The sequence below is a fragment of the Drosophila pseudoobscura genome, chromosome 4, assembly GCF_009870125.1.
Source record: "Drosophila pseudoobscura strain MV-25-SWS-2005 chromosome 4, UCI_Dpse_MV25, whole genome shotgun sequence".
Taxonomy (NCBI): Eukaryota; Metazoa; Arthropoda; class Insecta; order Diptera; family Drosophilidae; genus Drosophila; species Drosophila pseudoobscura.
This window is the reverse complement of record NC_046681.1, coordinates 15,182,039-15,198,877: the sequence shown is the minus strand read 5'-3', so window position 1 is coordinate 15,198,877 and position 16,839 is coordinate 15,182,039. Positions and strand designations below refer to the sequence as shown.

The 16,839-nt window shown below is 41.6% G+C and overlaps 6 protein-coding genes across 11 annotated transcripts in view; 2 read left to right on the top strand and 4 right to left on the bottom strand.

Annotated features, from left to right (window-relative positions):
- Try29F (Trypsin 29F) overlaps window positions 1-1,440 on the bottom strand; it is a 33,624-nt gene extending 32,184 nt beyond the window's left edge. For all 3 annotated transcript variants that reach the window (XM_033381147.1, XM_033381148.1, XM_033381149.1), the window contains exon 1: window positions 638-1,440. In XM_033381147.1, coding sequence (XP_033237038.1) covers window positions 638-1,402 — 765 coding nt within the window. In that variant the 5' untranslated portion in view covers window positions 1,403-1,440. The remainder of the gene's footprint in view (window positions 1-637) is intronic.
- Window positions 1,441-1,599: 159 nt separating this feature from the next.
- On the bottom strand, window positions 1,600-16,246 carry LOC4816263 (UPF0585 protein CG18661). 3 transcript variants are annotated; one of them, XM_001355797.3, is made up of 3 exons: window positions 16,232-16,246; window positions 2,347-2,415; window positions 1,600-2,256 (listed from the first exon to the last, which is right to left on the bottom strand). In XM_001355797.3, the coding sequence occupies exons 2-3, from the start codon at window positions 2,349-2,351 to the stop codon at window positions 1,629-1,631; spliced, it is 633 nt and encodes a 210-aa protein (XP_001355833.2). In that variant the 5' UTR covers window positions 2,352-2,415; window positions 16,232-16,246; the 3' UTR covers window positions 1,600-1,628. The 3 variants fall into 3 exon arrangements, with proteins under 3 accessions (XP_001355833.2, XP_015036973.2, XP_015036974.2); XM_015181487.2 differs by lacking the exon at window positions 16,232-16,246 and having other exon boundaries at window positions 1,600-2,295; XM_015181488.2 differs by lacking the exon at window positions 16,232-16,246 and having other exon boundaries at window positions 1,600-2,253; window positions 2,347-2,409.
- alien (COP9 signalosome complex subunit 2 alien) lies at window positions 5,384-7,088 on the top strand. 2 transcript variants are annotated; one of them, XM_001355796.4, is made up of 6 exons: window positions 5,384-5,437; window positions 5,516-5,710; window positions 5,767-5,892; window positions 5,949-6,430; window positions 6,484-6,816; window positions 6,881-7,088. In XM_001355796.4, exons 1-6 carry the CDS (start codon window positions 5,384-5,386, stop codon window positions 7,023-7,025), a joined length of 1,335 nt encoding a protein of 444 aa, XP_001355832.1. In that variant the 3' UTR covers window positions 7,026-7,088. The 2 variants fall into 2 exon arrangements, with proteins under 2 accessions (XP_001355832.1, XP_033237036.1); XM_033381145.1 differs by having other exon boundaries at window positions 5,758-5,892.
- Window positions 7,085-8,401, bottom strand: LOC6902398 (protein rolling stone-like). Its single transcript, XM_002133297.3, has 4 exons — window positions 7,759-8,401; window positions 7,599-7,700; window positions 7,354-7,540; window positions 7,085-7,295 (listed from the first exon to the last, which is right to left on the bottom strand). The coding sequence occupies exons 1-4, from the start codon at window positions 8,078-8,080 to the stop codon at window positions 7,112-7,114; spliced, it is 795 nt and encodes a 264-aa protein (XP_002133333.2). The 5' UTR covers window positions 8,081-8,401; the 3' UTR covers window positions 7,085-7,111.
- On the bottom strand, window positions 8,536-9,826 carry LOC4816220 (protein rolling stone). The gene is made up of 4 exons (XM_001355795.4): window positions 9,368-9,826; window positions 9,209-9,310; window positions 8,959-9,145; window positions 8,536-8,889 (listed from the first exon to the last, which is right to left on the bottom strand). Exons 1-4 carry the CDS (start codon window positions 9,687-9,689, stop codon window positions 8,676-8,678), a joined length of 825 nt encoding a protein of 274 aa, XP_001355831.3. The 5' UTR covers window positions 9,690-9,826; the 3' UTR covers window positions 8,536-8,675.
- Window positions 12,273-15,928, top strand: rost (rolling stone). Its single transcript, XM_002133296.3, has 4 exons — window positions 12,273-12,832; window positions 14,583-14,934; window positions 14,998-15,181; window positions 15,249-15,928. Exons 1-4 carry the CDS (start codon window positions 12,731-12,733, stop codon window positions 15,436-15,438), a joined length of 828 nt encoding a protein of 275 aa, XP_002133332.1. The 5' UTR covers window positions 12,273-12,730; the 3' UTR covers window positions 15,439-15,928.
- Window positions 16,247-16,839: the final 593 nt, after the last annotated feature.

Genomic DNA, 16,839 nt, shown 5'->3' with positions numbered 1-16,839 from the left:
GAGGGCCATAAATGGAATGTCTGAGGCGCATATACTTTAAATTTTAAATAATTCCATGGAAAACATGATCTTTGGCTTGAAATGGATAAATACAATGCAAAATAAGTTTTTCCTTTTTCTGCAAGAAAATATTTGAAATTACCGCCCTATTGCGTGGCATAGCTTGTAGCTTTTGTCTGACCACGTTTATAGCAGTACACAGTTAGAATGTTAACCATTTATAGATTTTTTTATGCTAAAAGTGCATTGTTGCAATGACACCGAATCAAGAATATATTTTGGAGTAAATTTTAATAAAATAACGATGTCTGCATTCTGCTTGACTTTTAAAATTTCCATATATATAGACCGCCAAATAGTTTGCTCCTAGCCAGTGTCATAGCACCCAGAATCAAACCACGCATATGTCCCGTCACTGTTAACCATAACAGCGCTCTGTCTGAACTTATTTAACACTAGCTTCTGTAAAAATGAGCTTTAGCGCTCAATGTAATTTTAAAAATTCCAAGACCGTTCGTTGTTTTCAAATTTCAAATGGAGAAAAAGGTAAAAACCAATCTCTATGTTAGTATCCACTACCAAACATTTTTGTTAATAACTTTTTAATGATTTAAAAATAAACTCAAACTCCACTTACAGATCCTATCCAATCCCGAACGGCCGACACTCGAGAGTATACGCCTGGGTAATCTGGCCGGGCACAGCCGTAGCCCCAGGAAACGACGCCCCAGAGCGTTCCATTGGCGGCCAGCGGACCACCGGAGTCTCCCTGACACGCATCCTTGCCTCCTTGTTGCAGACCCGCGCACAGCATGCGATCCGTGATAGTTCCAAAGCTACCGTAGGCCTTGGTGCACTCCGTCTGGCTAACTGTCGGCACAGTCACTGCCCGCAGGATACTTGTCGGCTCCTGCGTGCTCTGGGTATTACCCCAGCCGGAGACCAGGACGGCTGTGCCATCCGCAATGTCCGCATCCTGCTTGGGCAGCCCGATAAATGCCTGCGTCACGTTCTTCTTGTCGTACTCCTCCAATTCCAGCACGGAAAAGTCGTAGTCGATGGTGTAGGTGTCGAACTTTGGATGTCGATGGACGCGCTTGATCCCCACCAGGATGCCGCCAGAGTCTGTGCGCGTGGAGCCGATGCGCACCTTGGACACCTGGATGGCCGATCCCTCGGTGCAGTGGGCGGCGGTGAGGACCCATCCGTGCCCGATCAGCGAGCCGCCGCAAAAGTGATAGCTCCGCTGGAGCGACACCTGGTAGGGTATCGCCTCAATAGTCGTCGCCTGGCCGCCCACAATGCGTCCATCGAGGCGTGGCCGACGCGCCGTTCCCGCCAGACAGCAGCCAACGAGAAGGAGCAGGAGCATCAGGCAAATGGCGGGCTGAAAGCGTTCCATGGCAGAATGTTGTCCCAGTCCATGGCATTTGGGGTTTTATAGGTTCTGCAATCTCTCTAATCGACTATCAATTGGTTTTTCAGGGTCCATCGGCGCCGCACTAGTTGTGTCCACTTGGCCTAGTTCGGCGATGAGCAGGCACTCCGCTCCGATAAACAGCTTTATTGGCCCACCATAAATAATGTTATCTCAAGGGGTAAGCGCGACCAGCGACCGCTGCACTCGCCTACAACTTGAGCCAGGTCAGAAATTTATTGTTAGAGGGCATCTCAACTAGTTTCTCCAGCCGCAGGCCATTCTCCGTGGCCAAATCCTTGAGGTCCTTGATGTCCCTCACGCCCCACGAGGGGTTCCTTTGCCTGAGGCTGCGGTCAAAGTCTACATTGCTCTGGGGCTGCAGGACGCCATCCTGGGCGTACGGTCCGTAGGTGAACATTTTTCCCCCCTTCTTAAGGAGAACCCCGGCTGCCCGGAAGAGTCCCACGCTGCAGGACCAAGGGCTGATGTGCATCATATTCGAATTAAACATATAATCGTAACTTGCGGCCTGCGGCGGTGCCTCCCAGCGCCCGGGCTCCTCTGTGATGTCCACGTGCAGAGGCGCCCGTATATTGCCCGTCACACAATCTGCGGCGTACGCCGAAATGGAAGGGAACATTTCGCGCGCATTTTCCGTGGGCTGAATGCTGATGTTCGGCAGAAAAGGCGCCAAAAATCCCGCGTGCTGCCCCGATCCCGATGCAATCTCAAGCAACTGTAAATTCGGCGTGTTTTTGTCCACCTGCGCCACCAGGGCATCGGCAATGGGCTGCGAATTGCGGTCCGCCGATGGATGCGTGCTCTTCCGGGAACTGCTGCAACGAAGGGAAGTGTGCAAAAGTCGCGTCAACAGACTGTCGGTGTGTATTTTAAATTAAATAACGGTACAAAAACTCATTGTTTACCTCATTTTTTGGAAGAAAATTTAGTGTGACCAGCTAGGCAGTCACCAGAAATTGTCACAGGAAAATCACCTAAAAAATGTAGAGCACGAATAGTATATTCTAGTATTTACATACAAATATAGTTAGTATGTAGCAAATGTGTAGTTACAGTGTAGTTAGCACGACAGAGTGACCATTTGTGGTATTTTTCATACTTTTCGGTATTTTTTAGGTGAAAATTGAAGCGACGGTATGTTTACGGTATATCGGCATGTAATGGTATATTTAGCCAGTTACATCAATCTTTTAATTTAATTTTCAATGTTATACAGAAATCCAATAAATGCGAGTATTTCGAATAAGCCAATCATGTATAGAATTGATTCATCAATCGTACAAAATTGAGTGGGCACGGCTAAATGTTCCATATAGATAGTATTATTCAACGGAACAAAGAGTATGAGGCATTGGTCGTTTTTTTGAATCGAATTTGAATTCGCCGCAGTTCGCTTTAGCAGCAATGAGTCCAATTCCATACACAATGTTGCGGCAACATTTAATTGAAAACCGTTTTTTGGTGAAAAAAAAATACTTACAAGCAATTTAAAGAAGCAATCTTGTCAAAAATGTATTTATCTATGCGATAAAGCTAAGTGGGAACATCTATATAGCTTGGCAATACCCGATTCGCCGCAGTTTCGCTTTAGCAACAATGAGTCCCATTCCATACATAAATGTTGCTAATTTAACAGCAACATTGCAACTGTTTTTTTGTAGAACTATTGCTTACAATAAAAGCAAGGACTAAAAACTGGCCAGTTAAGTAGAAAATTGATTCATTAATCGTATAAAATTATGTGGGCATAGATAAAGGCCCGGCTGACAACATTTAAATCCTTGTCGCTCACATTCAAAAAAGTTCGATTTGGCGCGCACCACTCGGTATATTTTTCAAATGAGACCGTATATTTTGGTATTTATTTGAATCGGGTAGAATCTGTAATAACCGGTTCACAACAATGAGTCCCATTCCATGCACAAATGTTGCGCATTCCATACACAAAAGTTGCAGCAACATTTACTTGAAACCCGTATTGTAGTCAAAATAAAATACTTACAAGCAATTTAAAGATGTTAGAAAATAGAAAATATATTCATCTATGGGATAAAACTAAGTGGGCAAAGCTGAAAACTCTATATAGCTTGAAAAATCCGGATTTGGCAATACCCGGTTCGCAACAGATGAGTCCCATTCCATACACAAACATGTTGCTAATTCCATGCACACATACCCTGGGGGAAATGGATGATATAGAATTGCGGAAATGTGTTTCATCCCATGCTCTAATTAATGCAGAAACTAGTCAGTATCTATTTTAAACGATATTTTGCAATTAGTGGTTGTTCGGGCGAAGCCCGAGTGTAAATTTTATACCATTGTTTTATTGCCTATCAATTCACTTTCTTTTCTATTTTGGTCATTATACTAAACTAACGTAACGTAAGCGTAGCTTTATCTATGCTCGCTCAGCAACATGCTCTCATTTAATCATCTATTCTTATCTATGCTCGCTCTTGTTATCTTTTCTTTCCTATGCCGTCGCTAAGCCGTCAGCAGCTGCGCCTGCTCTAGCAGTTACCGCTTGATATAGTTGGAGAACAGACCCTTTTTGTCCCCAATCTATTACTTTGGCTCGAGATCGGCTCGCTTGCCTCATCCAAGTGTGTCACTCTAATACTATTGTAAAAGGCTCTGGCATCTTCGGCCACCCTCAACACGCAAAATACCTATAATAAAATTTATAACGTTTTCGGAAATTAATAATTTGTGAAATTATTGAACAATCATAGTCAGCGAAAAAGCTCGTTGTCTCAACAGTGGTCTTCTTACAAAGACAAAGAATCGCTACAGGGATCAGGTTTTATATACAAATAACTAATCAAATGCATGAACAGACCAAAAAAATGCAATCTGAAACTAGGCCTTTATTAATCACATTTGAAAGCAGCTTGGAAAACAGTATCTTTATATAATATTCACGAAATAGGGTATACAAACGCCCATACCCTGGTTGACAACAAATGAGTCTGCAAATACCAGCAACATTGACGTCACAACCTGCGACTATTGAAAATTTTTGTTGAAATCGTGTTCTTGTCAAAACAAAAAACATGCAAGTACTTAAAAATAGTTCATATTGATCAAAATTGTTTCAGCAATCATATAAAATTACCTGGGAAAAAATAAGAGATCTATATAGCTGGGAATATTCGACGGAAGAAAGATTAACCAAGAATTAGTCGTCATAACCGGTTCAGAACAATGAGTCCCATTCCATGCACACATACCCTGGGGGAAATGCATGTTATAGAATTGTGAATATGTTTGTCATCCCAGGCAAAAATAATGAATTTTCAATATATTTTAATATAATTCAATATTATTTAATATTATTTTCATTATTTCAACGATATTTTAAAGCTAATTGTCTTCTTGTAGGGACCATGAATAGGTATCAGGATCGAGATATATATACAAAACACTCATCATATACATGAATATGTCTAAGAAATGTCAATTTGAGAAAAGATCTATGTTAGTTACGTTTTATCTTCATATCTATATTTATACTTTCATATAAAATTAACAAAATAGGGTATGCAAAGACCTATATAATACGGCTTACACGCAATATAGCGACTGTTTTTTTTGTTTAACTATTTTGTTTAAACCTTTTTTTACAATAAATACAATAAAAGCAAGGATTAAAAACTAACCAATTGTGTAGAAAATTAATTCATTAATCGGTTAAAATTATGTGGGCATGGCTAAATGTGCTATATAGCTGGTAATATTCGACGGAATATCAAAAACGAGCAATATGTAAAATAGAACCTGAATTCGTCAGTATATTTACGGTATATTTTGAAAATGGGGCGGTATGTTCGGTATATTTTTGAGGGTATATTTTATTGATAAACACTGTACTGAAAAATTTTTTGCAAATTTTATATTTTTGTGTCAAATAGCGTAAAAATTAAGAAAAAGCGATTGAGAATGTCTGACAACGACGACGACTTTATGTGCGATGATGATGAGGACTACGGTTTGGTAAGGAAACATTGAAAGGCAATAGAAAAGGAGATATTTCATGGCGGCGTCGGGTTGGGTGGAATTTTTTTTCGGCAGGAATATTCTGAGGATAGCAATTCGGAGCCCGATGTGGATCTGGAGAATCAGTACTACAACAGCAAGGCTCTAAAGGAAGAGGAGCCCAAGGCGGCGCTGGCCAGTTTCCAAAAAGTTCTCGATCTGGAGAATGGCGAGAAGGGAGAGTGGGGCTTCAAGGCCCTGAAGCAGATGATTAAGATAAATTTTCGATTGGTAACTACGTAAAATATGTGTATTCCGAATCTCTAATTAATATAAAGCTCCCCCAGTGCAACTATGACGAAATGATGGTGCGATACAAGCAATTATTGACGTACATCAAGAGCGCCGTCACCAGAAATCACTCGGAGAAGAGCATCAACTCTATATTGGACTACATTTCCACTTCAAAGAATGTAAGAATACACCAAACAAAATGTACGGCTTATTCTATGATTCATGTTTTTTGCAGATGGCTTTGTTGCAGAACTTTTACGAGACCACTTTGGATGCTTTGCGCGATGCAAAAAACGATAGATTGTGGTTCAAGACCAACACGAAGCTGGGCAAACTCTACTTTGATCGCAGCGACTTTACCAAGCTCCAGAAGATACTCAAGCAGCTGCACCAGAGCTGCCAGACGGACGATGGCGAGGACGACCTCAAGAAGGGCACCCAACTGCTGGAGATCTACGCTTTGGAGATCCAAATGTACACCGTGCAGAAGAACAACAAAAAGTTGAAGGCCCTATACGAGCAGTCGCTGCACATCAAGTCAGCCATTCCGCATCCTCTGATTATGGGTGTGATACGCGAATGCGGCGGCAAGATGCATCTGCGCGAGGGAGAGTTCGAGAAGGCCCACACTGACTTCTTTGAGGCGTTCAAGAACTACGATGAGAGTGGTTCCCCCAGGCGTACCACATGCTTGAAGTACTTAGTCTTGGCCAACATGTAAGTGGCTCTAACAAGATGGGAATTCCGAATACACAATTATTCCCTTATAGGTTGATGAAATCTGGCATCAATCCCTTCGACTCTCAGGAGGCCAAACCGTATAAGAATGATCCTGAAATCCTCGCCATGACCAATCTGGTCAACTCCTATCAAAACAACGACATCAACGAGTTTGAGACTATTCTGCGCCAGCATCGTAGCAACATCATGGCCGATCAGTTTATACGCGAGCACATCGAGGATCTCCTACGCAATATACGCACCCAAGTGCTCATAAAACTGATTAGACCCTACAAAAACATCTTTATACCCTTTATTGCCAGTGCCCTGAACATTGAGCCCGCCGAAGTGGAGAGCCTTTTGGTCTCCTGCATTTTGGATGAGTGAGAAAATACCATTGACCACTTTTATAATTGATTGATAATTAACGTTTATTTTATTCGATAGCACCATCAAGGGACGCATCGATCAGGTGAACCAAGTGCTGCAGCTGGACAAGGTCAATAGCAGTGCCGCTCGCTATAATGCCCTGGAGAAATGGTCCAACCAAATCCACTCTCTGCAGTTCGCTGTCGTTCAGAAAATGGCCTAAATATGTAGCTATACTCTACGCCAGTTTGTGGCTTTTACAACCCATTAAAATATCTAGAATATATATCCGCTATCCTTTATTCAAAATCAAGCAGTTTGCATCCTTTTCTGCTTCCTCGAACATCGGTTGTAGATGCACAAACGGAGTCTGTAGAACCCAAAGACACAAATGCAAAAGAAGCTCACCAGCACGATGCAGCCACAAATCGTACCAATGGCCAGGCCTGGTCTAGCCCAGTCCAAGATGGGATAGATGAAGGGATTGCCATCACTGAAAGTGGGCCATGGAGGAGAAAACCTAAAGGAATTTGATAGCACTCAACACTTACTAGTCATGTCCGTCGCACCAGTGGTAGATCAGGGAGAAAATACCAAATGTGATGATCACCGCAAAGGGATATATAAAGTGCATGATGTGCGCGGGAAAGGCAAGGATGAAGCAGTCCAGGACCATGAAAATCGAGTTGAACGCGTGCTCCCAGAGATTGTTCAAATCTGCACCGACTTCTGGCATGGCTACGGGATGATACAATGATGATACGGAATTCGTAACCTTTTTAGAAGATCTACTGACATGGATAGAGCGCTGCCCAATAAATAAGCGTTATCAACATCGACAAAGTCACAGTTGCGAAATGGGAAAGCCAATATATCTTCAGCGCCACGCTGCCAGGAGCTGCAAGTGGAGGTTGTATTTCTCACAAGAGAAATCTTCATTGGATTAAGGATCTCACCGAAATACGCAGGTCTGATGAAGTAAATGGTGGCCACCACAGCGCCATAGATGCATACATAAAGGCACAGACTGAAGCCCCAATGCGTGAGATAGATAAACCAAGTGCCTTCGTTAAAGACCTTTATGAAACTCATAGTCACCCCAGTAGCATAGAAAGCAACGAGGAGCCAGCGGTACAAAACCCAGAGAATACTTCGATCTCCGTGCTGCCATTGAGACCGACAAAAGACACCGGGATCGTCGTGATGCAGCGAGAACTTGGAGCGCTGGAATTCCTCTCTGAAGGGCAGGCAGCAGGAATCCTTACTTTCGTCCGTCATCGTATGATTATCTTCCCTTTCGGTCTCGCTCGAATGGTCAGAAGCAGGTTGCTGCTTCGGTGGTGGAACTCGGACTGCCGCAACCACGCGAAGCAGGTGTGTTAAGGCCACAAATGGTTTATGTTTTGGGATAATCAATCGGGCAATTGCGCCCTTATCAGCCGGTTCGACAATCGTTTACATATGTATACTTAAGCACCCATCTCCGATAAGACCCCCAACGGACGCGTGGAGGTTATGTCTTACCAAAAACCATTCACTAAATCTAAGGGTTCAATGGTCGAAGAAAATTTCCACACTATTTATATCCTAGGAGTTATTATCATTTGATTCATAGCCAAACCATAAATCTATTGGTACTCGCATGCCTTAAGTGCCCCGCGGGTTTTCCTCCAATCAAATATGATAAGAATTCACGAATTCTATAGAACATGGAGCATTGAATAGCCTTACAATTCAATCTGAATCTATGGTAGCCGTTCGGGATTTAATAGATCGTTGGAATTCCTGAAGATTTCTGACTAAGAATAAGCTTATGGTACTTTTTAAGATAGTAATAGTCTACGCTTTAAAATATCTAGAATATAAGACTGTTTCAAGCGGTTTGCACTGTCTCCGTCGAGGCTCTTGTCTCTGGGATCTCTACCTGCTTCCTCCCACAGCAGTTGTAGATGGAAAGGCGGAGTCTGTAGAATCCAAAGACACACAAGCAGAAGCAGCTCACCAGCGCCACGCAGCCAAAAACCGTTCCTATGGCCAGGCCCGGTCTCTCCCAATCCAAGATAAAGTAAATGTAACGATTACCCATGCTGAAGGAGGATAAGGGTACGGAATATTGGATGGATTTTTTGTAAAACTATATATATCTTGGGACTTACAAATCTGTGCCTCCGGACCAGAAGTAAATTAGCGAGAAAATCCCATATGTGATGCCCGCAGCGAAGGGGTAGACAAAGTGCATGATGCGCGTGGGAAAGGCCACCATAAAGCAGTCAAAGATCATGAAAATTGAGTTGAAGGCGTGGGCCCAGAGGTTGTACAGTTCTGCACCCATTTCAGGCATGGCTATGAAAGCATTCAAAGAGAGATTGAGCAACCCTGATACCTACATCCAGTAGATCTACTCACATGGATAGAGCGCTGCCCAGAACACAAGTGTTATCATCATGGCAATCACCACAGTTGTATAGTGGGAAAGCCAATAGATCTTCAGAGCCACGCTGCCAGGAGCTACAAGAGGAAATTCGTCATATAATGAAACCAACCATCAATGGCTCTAAAACTCACCAAAATACGATGGCTTGATAAAGTAAATAGTGGCCACGACTGCTCCATAAGTACAGGCATAGAAGCACAGCGTAAACCCCCAATCCGTGAGGTAGATAAACCAAGTTCCTCCATTATAACTATTTACCAGGCTGCCAATCACACCTCCGGCAAAGAACGCTGCCCAGATCCAGCGGTACAGCAGCCACAGAATATTGCGATCCCCGCGCTGCCATTGAGAGCGACAGAAGACACCGGGATCGTCGTGATGCAGCGAGAACTTGGAGCGCTGGAACTCCTCCTTGAGGGGAAGGCAGCAGGGTTTCTGACTCTCGTCCCGCATGATCGTGGTCGGATGAACTCGGCGTCGCTGGCGCTGGACTAGGGCTGACAGGAGGGACCACACCAGGCGGCTGGTTCGCTGGTATAACACGGACTGGCGGCGCCACGCGGCGTAGGTGACTGATAGCCATGCGAATGGGCCATAATTTCCGCAAATCGTTTTGGTTTGAATCGGCTGGTAATCGAGGTGTGATATGAGCCGACGGATCTATCGCTCCTTATCAACTGTTTATGTCTAACACAAAACAGCGAGCATTTAAAGATAAGACCCTGAACGCGAACGTGGTCAAGTTGGGCCAGAGCTATCCACTGAAGTGGAACCCTTGGCTGGTGCCTGGACTTGGAAAATCCTCAAAACAATCGATGGGGCCCTAAATGTTTAAATATGGCTTGGGAATTTTTGCACATGATTCAAAGTCAATAATAACCCTGTTGATAAACGTTTTCCGCATAGGTATGCGGCTTCTCCCATTTTATAAGGAGTGTGACAGCACTCTACTGGCCCATACAGTGATAAGGAGTCGGAAAAAAAAACAAGTCACAGTGCAAAATATTATCGAAATGAGTACCATGGAGGTTGAAGTACCCTTTGCAATTCAATCAGAATCTATACATTTGATCTTTTGAATCTAGTTTTAGATGGTTTTCTAGAGCTGGCTTTAGATCTTCACTCCTATATTTGTGTCATTGGAGTTTAGTTTAGCTGTTTCTAAGATCTATATACACTCTGATAGAGTATAGCACCTGTTTCCACCTTTCAATCTTGCAAATTTATCAATGTTTTGGGTATCTTGCGGGTATCTCCCATGTGGGTGAATGGTGATTGACGTTGTTTCCTTTTCTGATATGGGTCTTTAACAATGTTGGAACTTGAACTTTTGAAGTTTTCCATTACGATTTTGTTTGCTTACGACTGAACGGGGTTTCTGCTATAATGACAGTCAGAAACGTAAACCATTTGAAGCAGGAACTTTAGAGATAGTGTTGGTACTCATACGCCTATCTATTATGAATCATTTATTGTTGGAAATCGACTATTACAGAACAGAGCTATCGGAAATAGGATTCCATGACAATACACTTAGGTTTTTAGATCTCTAATAGTCTCCCAATCATGCCACACTTTACTCTTTCAAGTTGATAATTAAATCTGTTTGGATTAGAAATTAAATATTAAACACCTGCCATGAATTGCTGTTGCTTTAGCACTCGTTTGAAATTGGATCAGTAAGGCAGCCATATTGATGAGTGGATTTCCAACTAATGTAATCTGAAACCACGCTTCCAATTGATCAATGGAAATATTCCTTCCCCACACACAAAACTCTTGCAATTGTCAGGCAATTTCATCTTCAGATTCAGATTCCCACCGAAAGTCAGGAAAAGTGACATCCAAATTGAGTCCCAATTAGAAGCGTATAATTAAATTTATGCAATCAAGAGGATACATCATCTTATCTTTACAGACGTCGACAACACTTTCGACTGCTGCCAGGCAATGGCAAGGTCAGATGCAAGGTTAACGAACCTGAGACCCGCTCTCGTCGATAATTGGGGGGCTCTGCCTCCAAATGTAATGCTGGGAATGTGTAATATATGAACGATGTATATATATATGCAAATTTAAGAGAAACGTCAATGGGTAATCGATGCTGGAGTGTTTTTAATAAATGGGTGTCTCGATAAATTGATCCAAATTCAATTGCGAAAACATGGCCAACGATAAAGTCAAATTGATGGGGCAAATGGGGCAGTAGTATGACCTATACCCTACACACTTTATCGCAAAGCTGGCTATATCGTGAGGTTGGGTGACGCCTTAAAAGTATAAATAGTTTTTTTATAGTGATGTAGAATGGAGTTTTTGAAGAGGAAACCCAACAAAAATCATTTTATTTCATTTTAAACTTTATAGGACCGAAATTTCCCAGACATTTTTTGGACTTTAAGCTGAGTTCTTAGAGGTTATCAACAGAGGGAAACTAATTTAGATGCAATTAGTCTGTTTTCAAGTGCCTAATGGCTCTCTCTTTTTTTATGGATTAGATAAGGTACGTAGTAGAACCTTTCCCCCACTTTGCTTATCGTCTATTTATACCATTGCATAGCAATGTAGGTCAGAAAAGAATTTTATACGTGAGTAATTCTTGGCACAGCATTTTGGCTCTTGAAATATTTCGATAGTGATCTTAATTGGTCGACCTCTATGGCTTCAAGTTCAGTGCTGGTTAACAATGACCGATCAGATGTGTGTGAGCGTGTGTGTCTTGTCAATATCGCATTGACAAATTATTATCCATAAAACGGTTCCCACACAGAGACACAAAGAGAGTCCATCGTCTGCCATTTGACACTATACTCTTTTGGCAGCCCAGCAGAAATTTCTGTTCCATATTATTAATTGAACTTACTTGGCGATGTCGCTGCGTCGTGCGTCGAGAGATATGATCGGTTATAAAGCATGATATGTCTATAGTTTGTTTTCACATTTCCCGTTAGGCATTCGATCCCAATAGTCCCTCGCTCAGTTACGCGGTGCTGTGTGCTGTAGACAGCAGCTCCTCTCTTGACCGAAGTTCGTCATCGTTTCGGCTCGGGTTCGGGGCTCCCTGCTCGAGCGATCGACCGATCGGTGGGTTTCCGTATACCATATCGATCCCCCAGTAGTCGTGTCCGAGTGCGCGTGCCAAGTGGAGCTACTATTTGCTAATTGCTCCGTCTCTCAGCTACTGCTAACTTACCCTCAGTCCACCCGTCTCGACAGGGTTTAGTGCTGTTTCAAGATCACTGCCGCGACTCCAACATCATCGTTTCCCCCTTTTATATATCGCATTCTCTCTTTATCTCTCTCTCTTTGTGTATCTCTCCTTCTTTCTCCCGTTGGTGTTCGTGTGAGTCGTAAACATAACTCAAAGCTCTGGTTAAGTCAGACAGGGGAAAAAGCCTTTTCGGGTTCGACAGCCAGTTGCCGGCTATACGCGACTCCCGTCGGAGCTCTCTTCCTCAAAATTCTGTTCCGCGATACAATAAAAACATAAAAATATGCAACTTTTCGATGACTTCTGCAAGAGCTTCAACAAGGAACTGCAGCGGGAGAATTTCGGCTTCGCATACAAACGCGTACATTTGTTCTACCGATCGCAGGTGAGGAATGTCCCCCAGTTACAGCCAACTGCCCATGTGACTTCATAGCTCAAACAGCAGTTGTAACTACTATATTTTTACCGAACGTTGTAATGATCGTGAGATCATTTCACTGGAAAACTTTGGCACGTGTTTCGAAAGTTATGTGTGCTAGCAAACGTGTAATCGGAAAGAATGCAGCCACAGGCACAGCCACAGAGGCACTGGCACAAACGTAATGTGATAAACCAAGGTGATCTAATCAAATTAATTATATGATATTCATCAATTTTTCAATCAAAAGTTTCGATTTGATTCGATTCGATTCGTATATTCAATCTACAAAGATCGACTATGTTACATAAGCGAAAAGCTAGTAACTACTGAGTTCTCATAGAACAATAAGTAATGTGAATAAAAGCTTACAGCAAGATAAGCTATTTTAAAACTCATTATAATCATGTGAAGTTCGGATCAAAGTGTACCTCTCTAAATCAACAAACAACAAAGTTCTCATAGCACATTCTAATGAATGAAAGGCACGACGGATCAAAAATTAGAACACTTTAAGCTACATATTTATTAAAAAATGAAATTTCGTAACGAAAGCTTTACCACCAATGGAGTTCACTTAGAACAGTCTGATGAATGGATAGATAGAGTGCTCCAAACGACACATTTGGGGGTAAAAGCTCTACCAAAACTAAAACTGAACCATGACAAAGCACCCAAACACCACCAGCTATCTAGATAAATGCAATATAAACAAAAATTTGATAAGGATTGCCATACTAATAAAGCTAATGAGGCAGTTTTTTAGACATTTCATTGCGATGTTGAGACAAAGATAACAAACAAACAGAGTTTCAAAGTACGGTTCCAGAGAATAACATAATGAATCATTGCGCAAAAAAGTCCCGTGCAGAATTGGTAGCGCCCCCAAAAAAGAATTCGTGGAATGCGTAGAATCCAAATCGAAACAGGAACTAGACAATAGTGTGATACCACCTTATCAGACTTCAAACAATACCCCCATAAATATCCCCCGAGAGTAGCGTAAACGTTGCGTAGATCCCAGCGATTTGATTTCCGCAAAAAATCGAGTTCACATCCAACTAATTTGATTATTATCATGATTATGAGTATTATAGCACTTGCGCAAACAGAGATTTTTTGATTTCAAAAGAAAACAAGAAAACAAAATGTGACTGGCTTTATGGGCCCCATAATCGGTTGCCTACAACTGCTGCTACGTCATTGTGTGATAAGCAAAACAAAATGTGGCAGAAGCTGTCATAAATGGTTATACTATTTGTTTTTTGTTTTATGACGACCAAAGGTGTGGAATATTTAATTTAGAAATTACATAATCTACACAAACGATCATCCGTGTAAAAACAAGTAAATCTGCGATAAGGATCCTTGGAAATTTCGTGATTCTATAACAATGTCGGGGTCTTTAATTGAGACTTTTAAAGGTTGTATTTAATGGATTTTTACAAATTATAATTATTGATAGACCTGGAATACTTATTTTAAATGATTAAATTATATAAATGTGCAAAAGATCATGACGTTATGGCCAGACAAATGTGACCTCGGCGATAAGGTTTTATATGGGTATTTGATTGTAAATTGCAAGCAAGTACAAGTTCTGCAATAATGTACTTGAGCCAGAGATACTTATTATACTGATTATACTTATATGGAACCTTCATATACTCGTAGTTTTCTACTAAAGCAATCAGCTTTCTTTCTACTCCAAAAACAGTGGCAGAAGGATGACAGCAACGCACTCTACCTGCTCTATCGATGGATATGGGCCCTGTTCTTCCTGGGCGTCTATATCATGTGCATTATTGTGCAGTTCTGCGATGGAAAGTTCTTCATTTACATGACTAACTGGGGATATGGTCTGTGCACCATCACCATGCTCATTGCCGCAGTGCAGGTCACCTGTTGGCACTACGATCTGTGGAATACTCGGAGTCTAGTGCAGGAGTCTGGAAACAAAACGGACACCACCAGGGGGCTGAAGATCTACTGGTGGCTGTACAATATGACCATATCGCTGGCATTGATCATTTCCACAGTGTACTGGGTCTTCCTGCATGGCAAGATGAGTGAGTAGACGATCATTGGATTACATAAGTGAGATAGATCTAATTGCTTTTATCAACTTTCAGATAAACCCATGCGTTTTCCGGCCATTAGCGTTATTACCCATGGACTGAACACGGTGATGATGCTGATCGACTTCCTGGTCGTGGCATTTCCGCTGAGGCTCCTGCATGTGGTCTACAGCATGGCTCTGGCAATTCTGTTCTTTGTCTTCACCCTCATCTACCATTTCTGTGGGGGCACAGATGAGTAAGTGTCGCACCCGCATATATATATATCTAGTTGAATAATGTTCATTTAATTTCCCTCCACACAGATTTGGCAATCCCTATGTGTATCCCATATTGGATTGGAACAATCCCACTCGCTGTCTGGTGACATTTGTGGGCATCTTTGTGCTGATCATGTGCTACTGGCTCCTGCTCTTCGGCCTCTACAAGCTGAAGAGAATGTTCAATAGGGCCTTCAGTGTGGTGTGGACACCGCATGCCGTTGGTCTCATATGAGGACCGTCAATATCACCCCGCACATATAACAATATACAAGTATCACCAGCATTATACAACCGTCACGTTTATATAGCACATCGTCACTCACACACATACATATCTATAGTATGGCGAGACACTCTTAGACATTCGCATGCATTTATTTATGTCTAGTATTTGATACAATAAGTTTTAATCATCTGGTTCCTTAATGTCGAAGCTACATTTATCAATTGGTTTAGTTAGGATAGTAAAAAGTCAAAGATCTTGTTACTATAAGAATGGCATAGTATATAGATATGAAAATTGTTGAAAATACTCTATGCATTTGGTATGATTCTGATGACCCAAGCAAAAAATATTGTGAGAAATTTGAAATTGTATAAAGATGAAATAGCAAACACATAAGATATAAGAAATAACATCGAAATACATAGAAAACACAGCTGACAAGATTTTAGTGAAGATTATATAAGAATATTGAAAATAAAAAATGTCCTTTAACGAATTTTAAGCGTTGTATGAAAGTTTTAAATGAGAGACTCCCAGATCTGAGTAATGGTCTGAATATCAAAATATATAAGAATGGAATTGAATTAAGTTATCAATTATGATGTATGTTGATTATTGAAAAGATGTAGCTATAGAACTGATTTCTGTACTTCCCGAATGTACACTCTATATACCCAAATCTTTCATTTGAAGTGGAACGAACAGGAGGTTCAATGACACATAGAATTGGGTAACGAGCGTTTTCATTGTCTGGTTTGTTTCGCTTTAAGTCTGACTCTAACCCAATTCCAAGACTTACCTTACTTGATTCGGCATTCGGCTTTGTGTAAGACGTTTTCTTTGTAAATTTGGTAATTAGATTTCAAGACCATCGTATCGTGTGTGTGTGTCACAGCAAGAAGAAAAGAACACAACGAACTGTAATCAGAAGAGGAATAGGAAATTTTTTTATTTAAGGCATACCATACTCTCTATTTATTTGGCAAACTGTACGAAAAACCTTTATGTTATTCTTCCAAACATTTGCCAAAAAGAAGCAAACACACACACTAAGATGAACGAGTAATTAAGCTCAGAATTGATAAAAGAAGCAGGCAGAAAAACAGAGCTAAAAGCAAAGAGTGCTGAGGCATCGCGTCGTGTTTTATGGCTTTTATCGTTCTGTCAATATCTCGGCAGCACCAACAGCGCAGCTGCAGCGCAAAATAAAACAACTAAGATCTGTATTTGGATGCTACGACTAGGGTATACCCGTTACTAGGGGGTTTAAGTAGAAAACGCCCTCCCACCACGAGAGGGAGAGGAAAAGGAAGGGAAACCTTTTCTGGTTGTAATACTTATCCGACTGGCTTTAATTTTAATGGATTGTTAGAAGACAAAAGTCACAGAAAATTATTAACTCAAACA

Coding starts and splice junctions, on each gene's coding strand:
- alien (XM_033381145.1), top strand. CDS start 5,384: ATGTCTGACAACGACGACGACTTTATGTGCGATGATGATGAGGACTAC. Junction 5,711..5,757: donor TTAAGATAAATTTTCGATTG/GTAACTACGTAA, acceptor ATTAATATAAAG/CTCCCCCAGTGCAACTATGA. Junction 6,431..6,483: donor TACTTAGTCTTGGCCAACAT/GTAAGTGGCTCT, acceptor ATTCCCTTATAG/GTTGATGAAATCTGGCATCA.
- LOC6902398 (XM_002133297.3), bottom strand. CDS start 8,080: ATGACGGACGAAAGTAAGGATTCCTGCTGCCTGCCCTTCAGAGAGGAA. Junction 7,701..7,758: donor CATCAGACCTGCGTATTTCG/GTGAGATCCTTA, acceptor CTCCACTTGCAG/CTCCTGGCAGCGTGGCGCTG. Junction 7,296..7,353: donor TGGTGCGACGGACATGACTA/GTAAGTGTTGAG, acceptor GCCCACTTTCAG/TGATGGCAATCCCTTCATCT.
- LOC4816220 (XM_001355795.4), bottom strand. CDS start 9,689: ATGCGGGACGAGAGTCAGAAACCCTGCTGCCTTCCCCTCAAGGAGGAG. Junction 9,311..9,367: donor TATCAAGCCATCGTATTTTG/GTGAGTTTTAGA, acceptor TTCCTCTTGTAG/CTCCTGGCAGCGTGGCTCTG. Junction 9,146..9,208: donor CTGGGCAGCGCTCTATCCAT/GTGAGTAGATCT, acceptor ATGCTTTCATAG/CCATGCCTGAAATGGGTGCA.
- rost (XM_002133296.3), top strand. CDS start 12,731: ATGCAACTTTTCGATGACTTCTGCAAGAGCTTCAACAAGGAACTGCAG. Junction 12,833..14,582: donor ATTTGTTCTACCGATCGCAG/GTGAGGAATGTC, acceptor CTCCAAAAACAG/TGGCAGAAGGATGACAGCAA. Junction 14,935..14,997: donor CTTCCTGCATGGCAAGATGA/GTGAGTAGACGA, acceptor ATCAACTTTCAG/ATAAACCCATGCGTTTTCCG.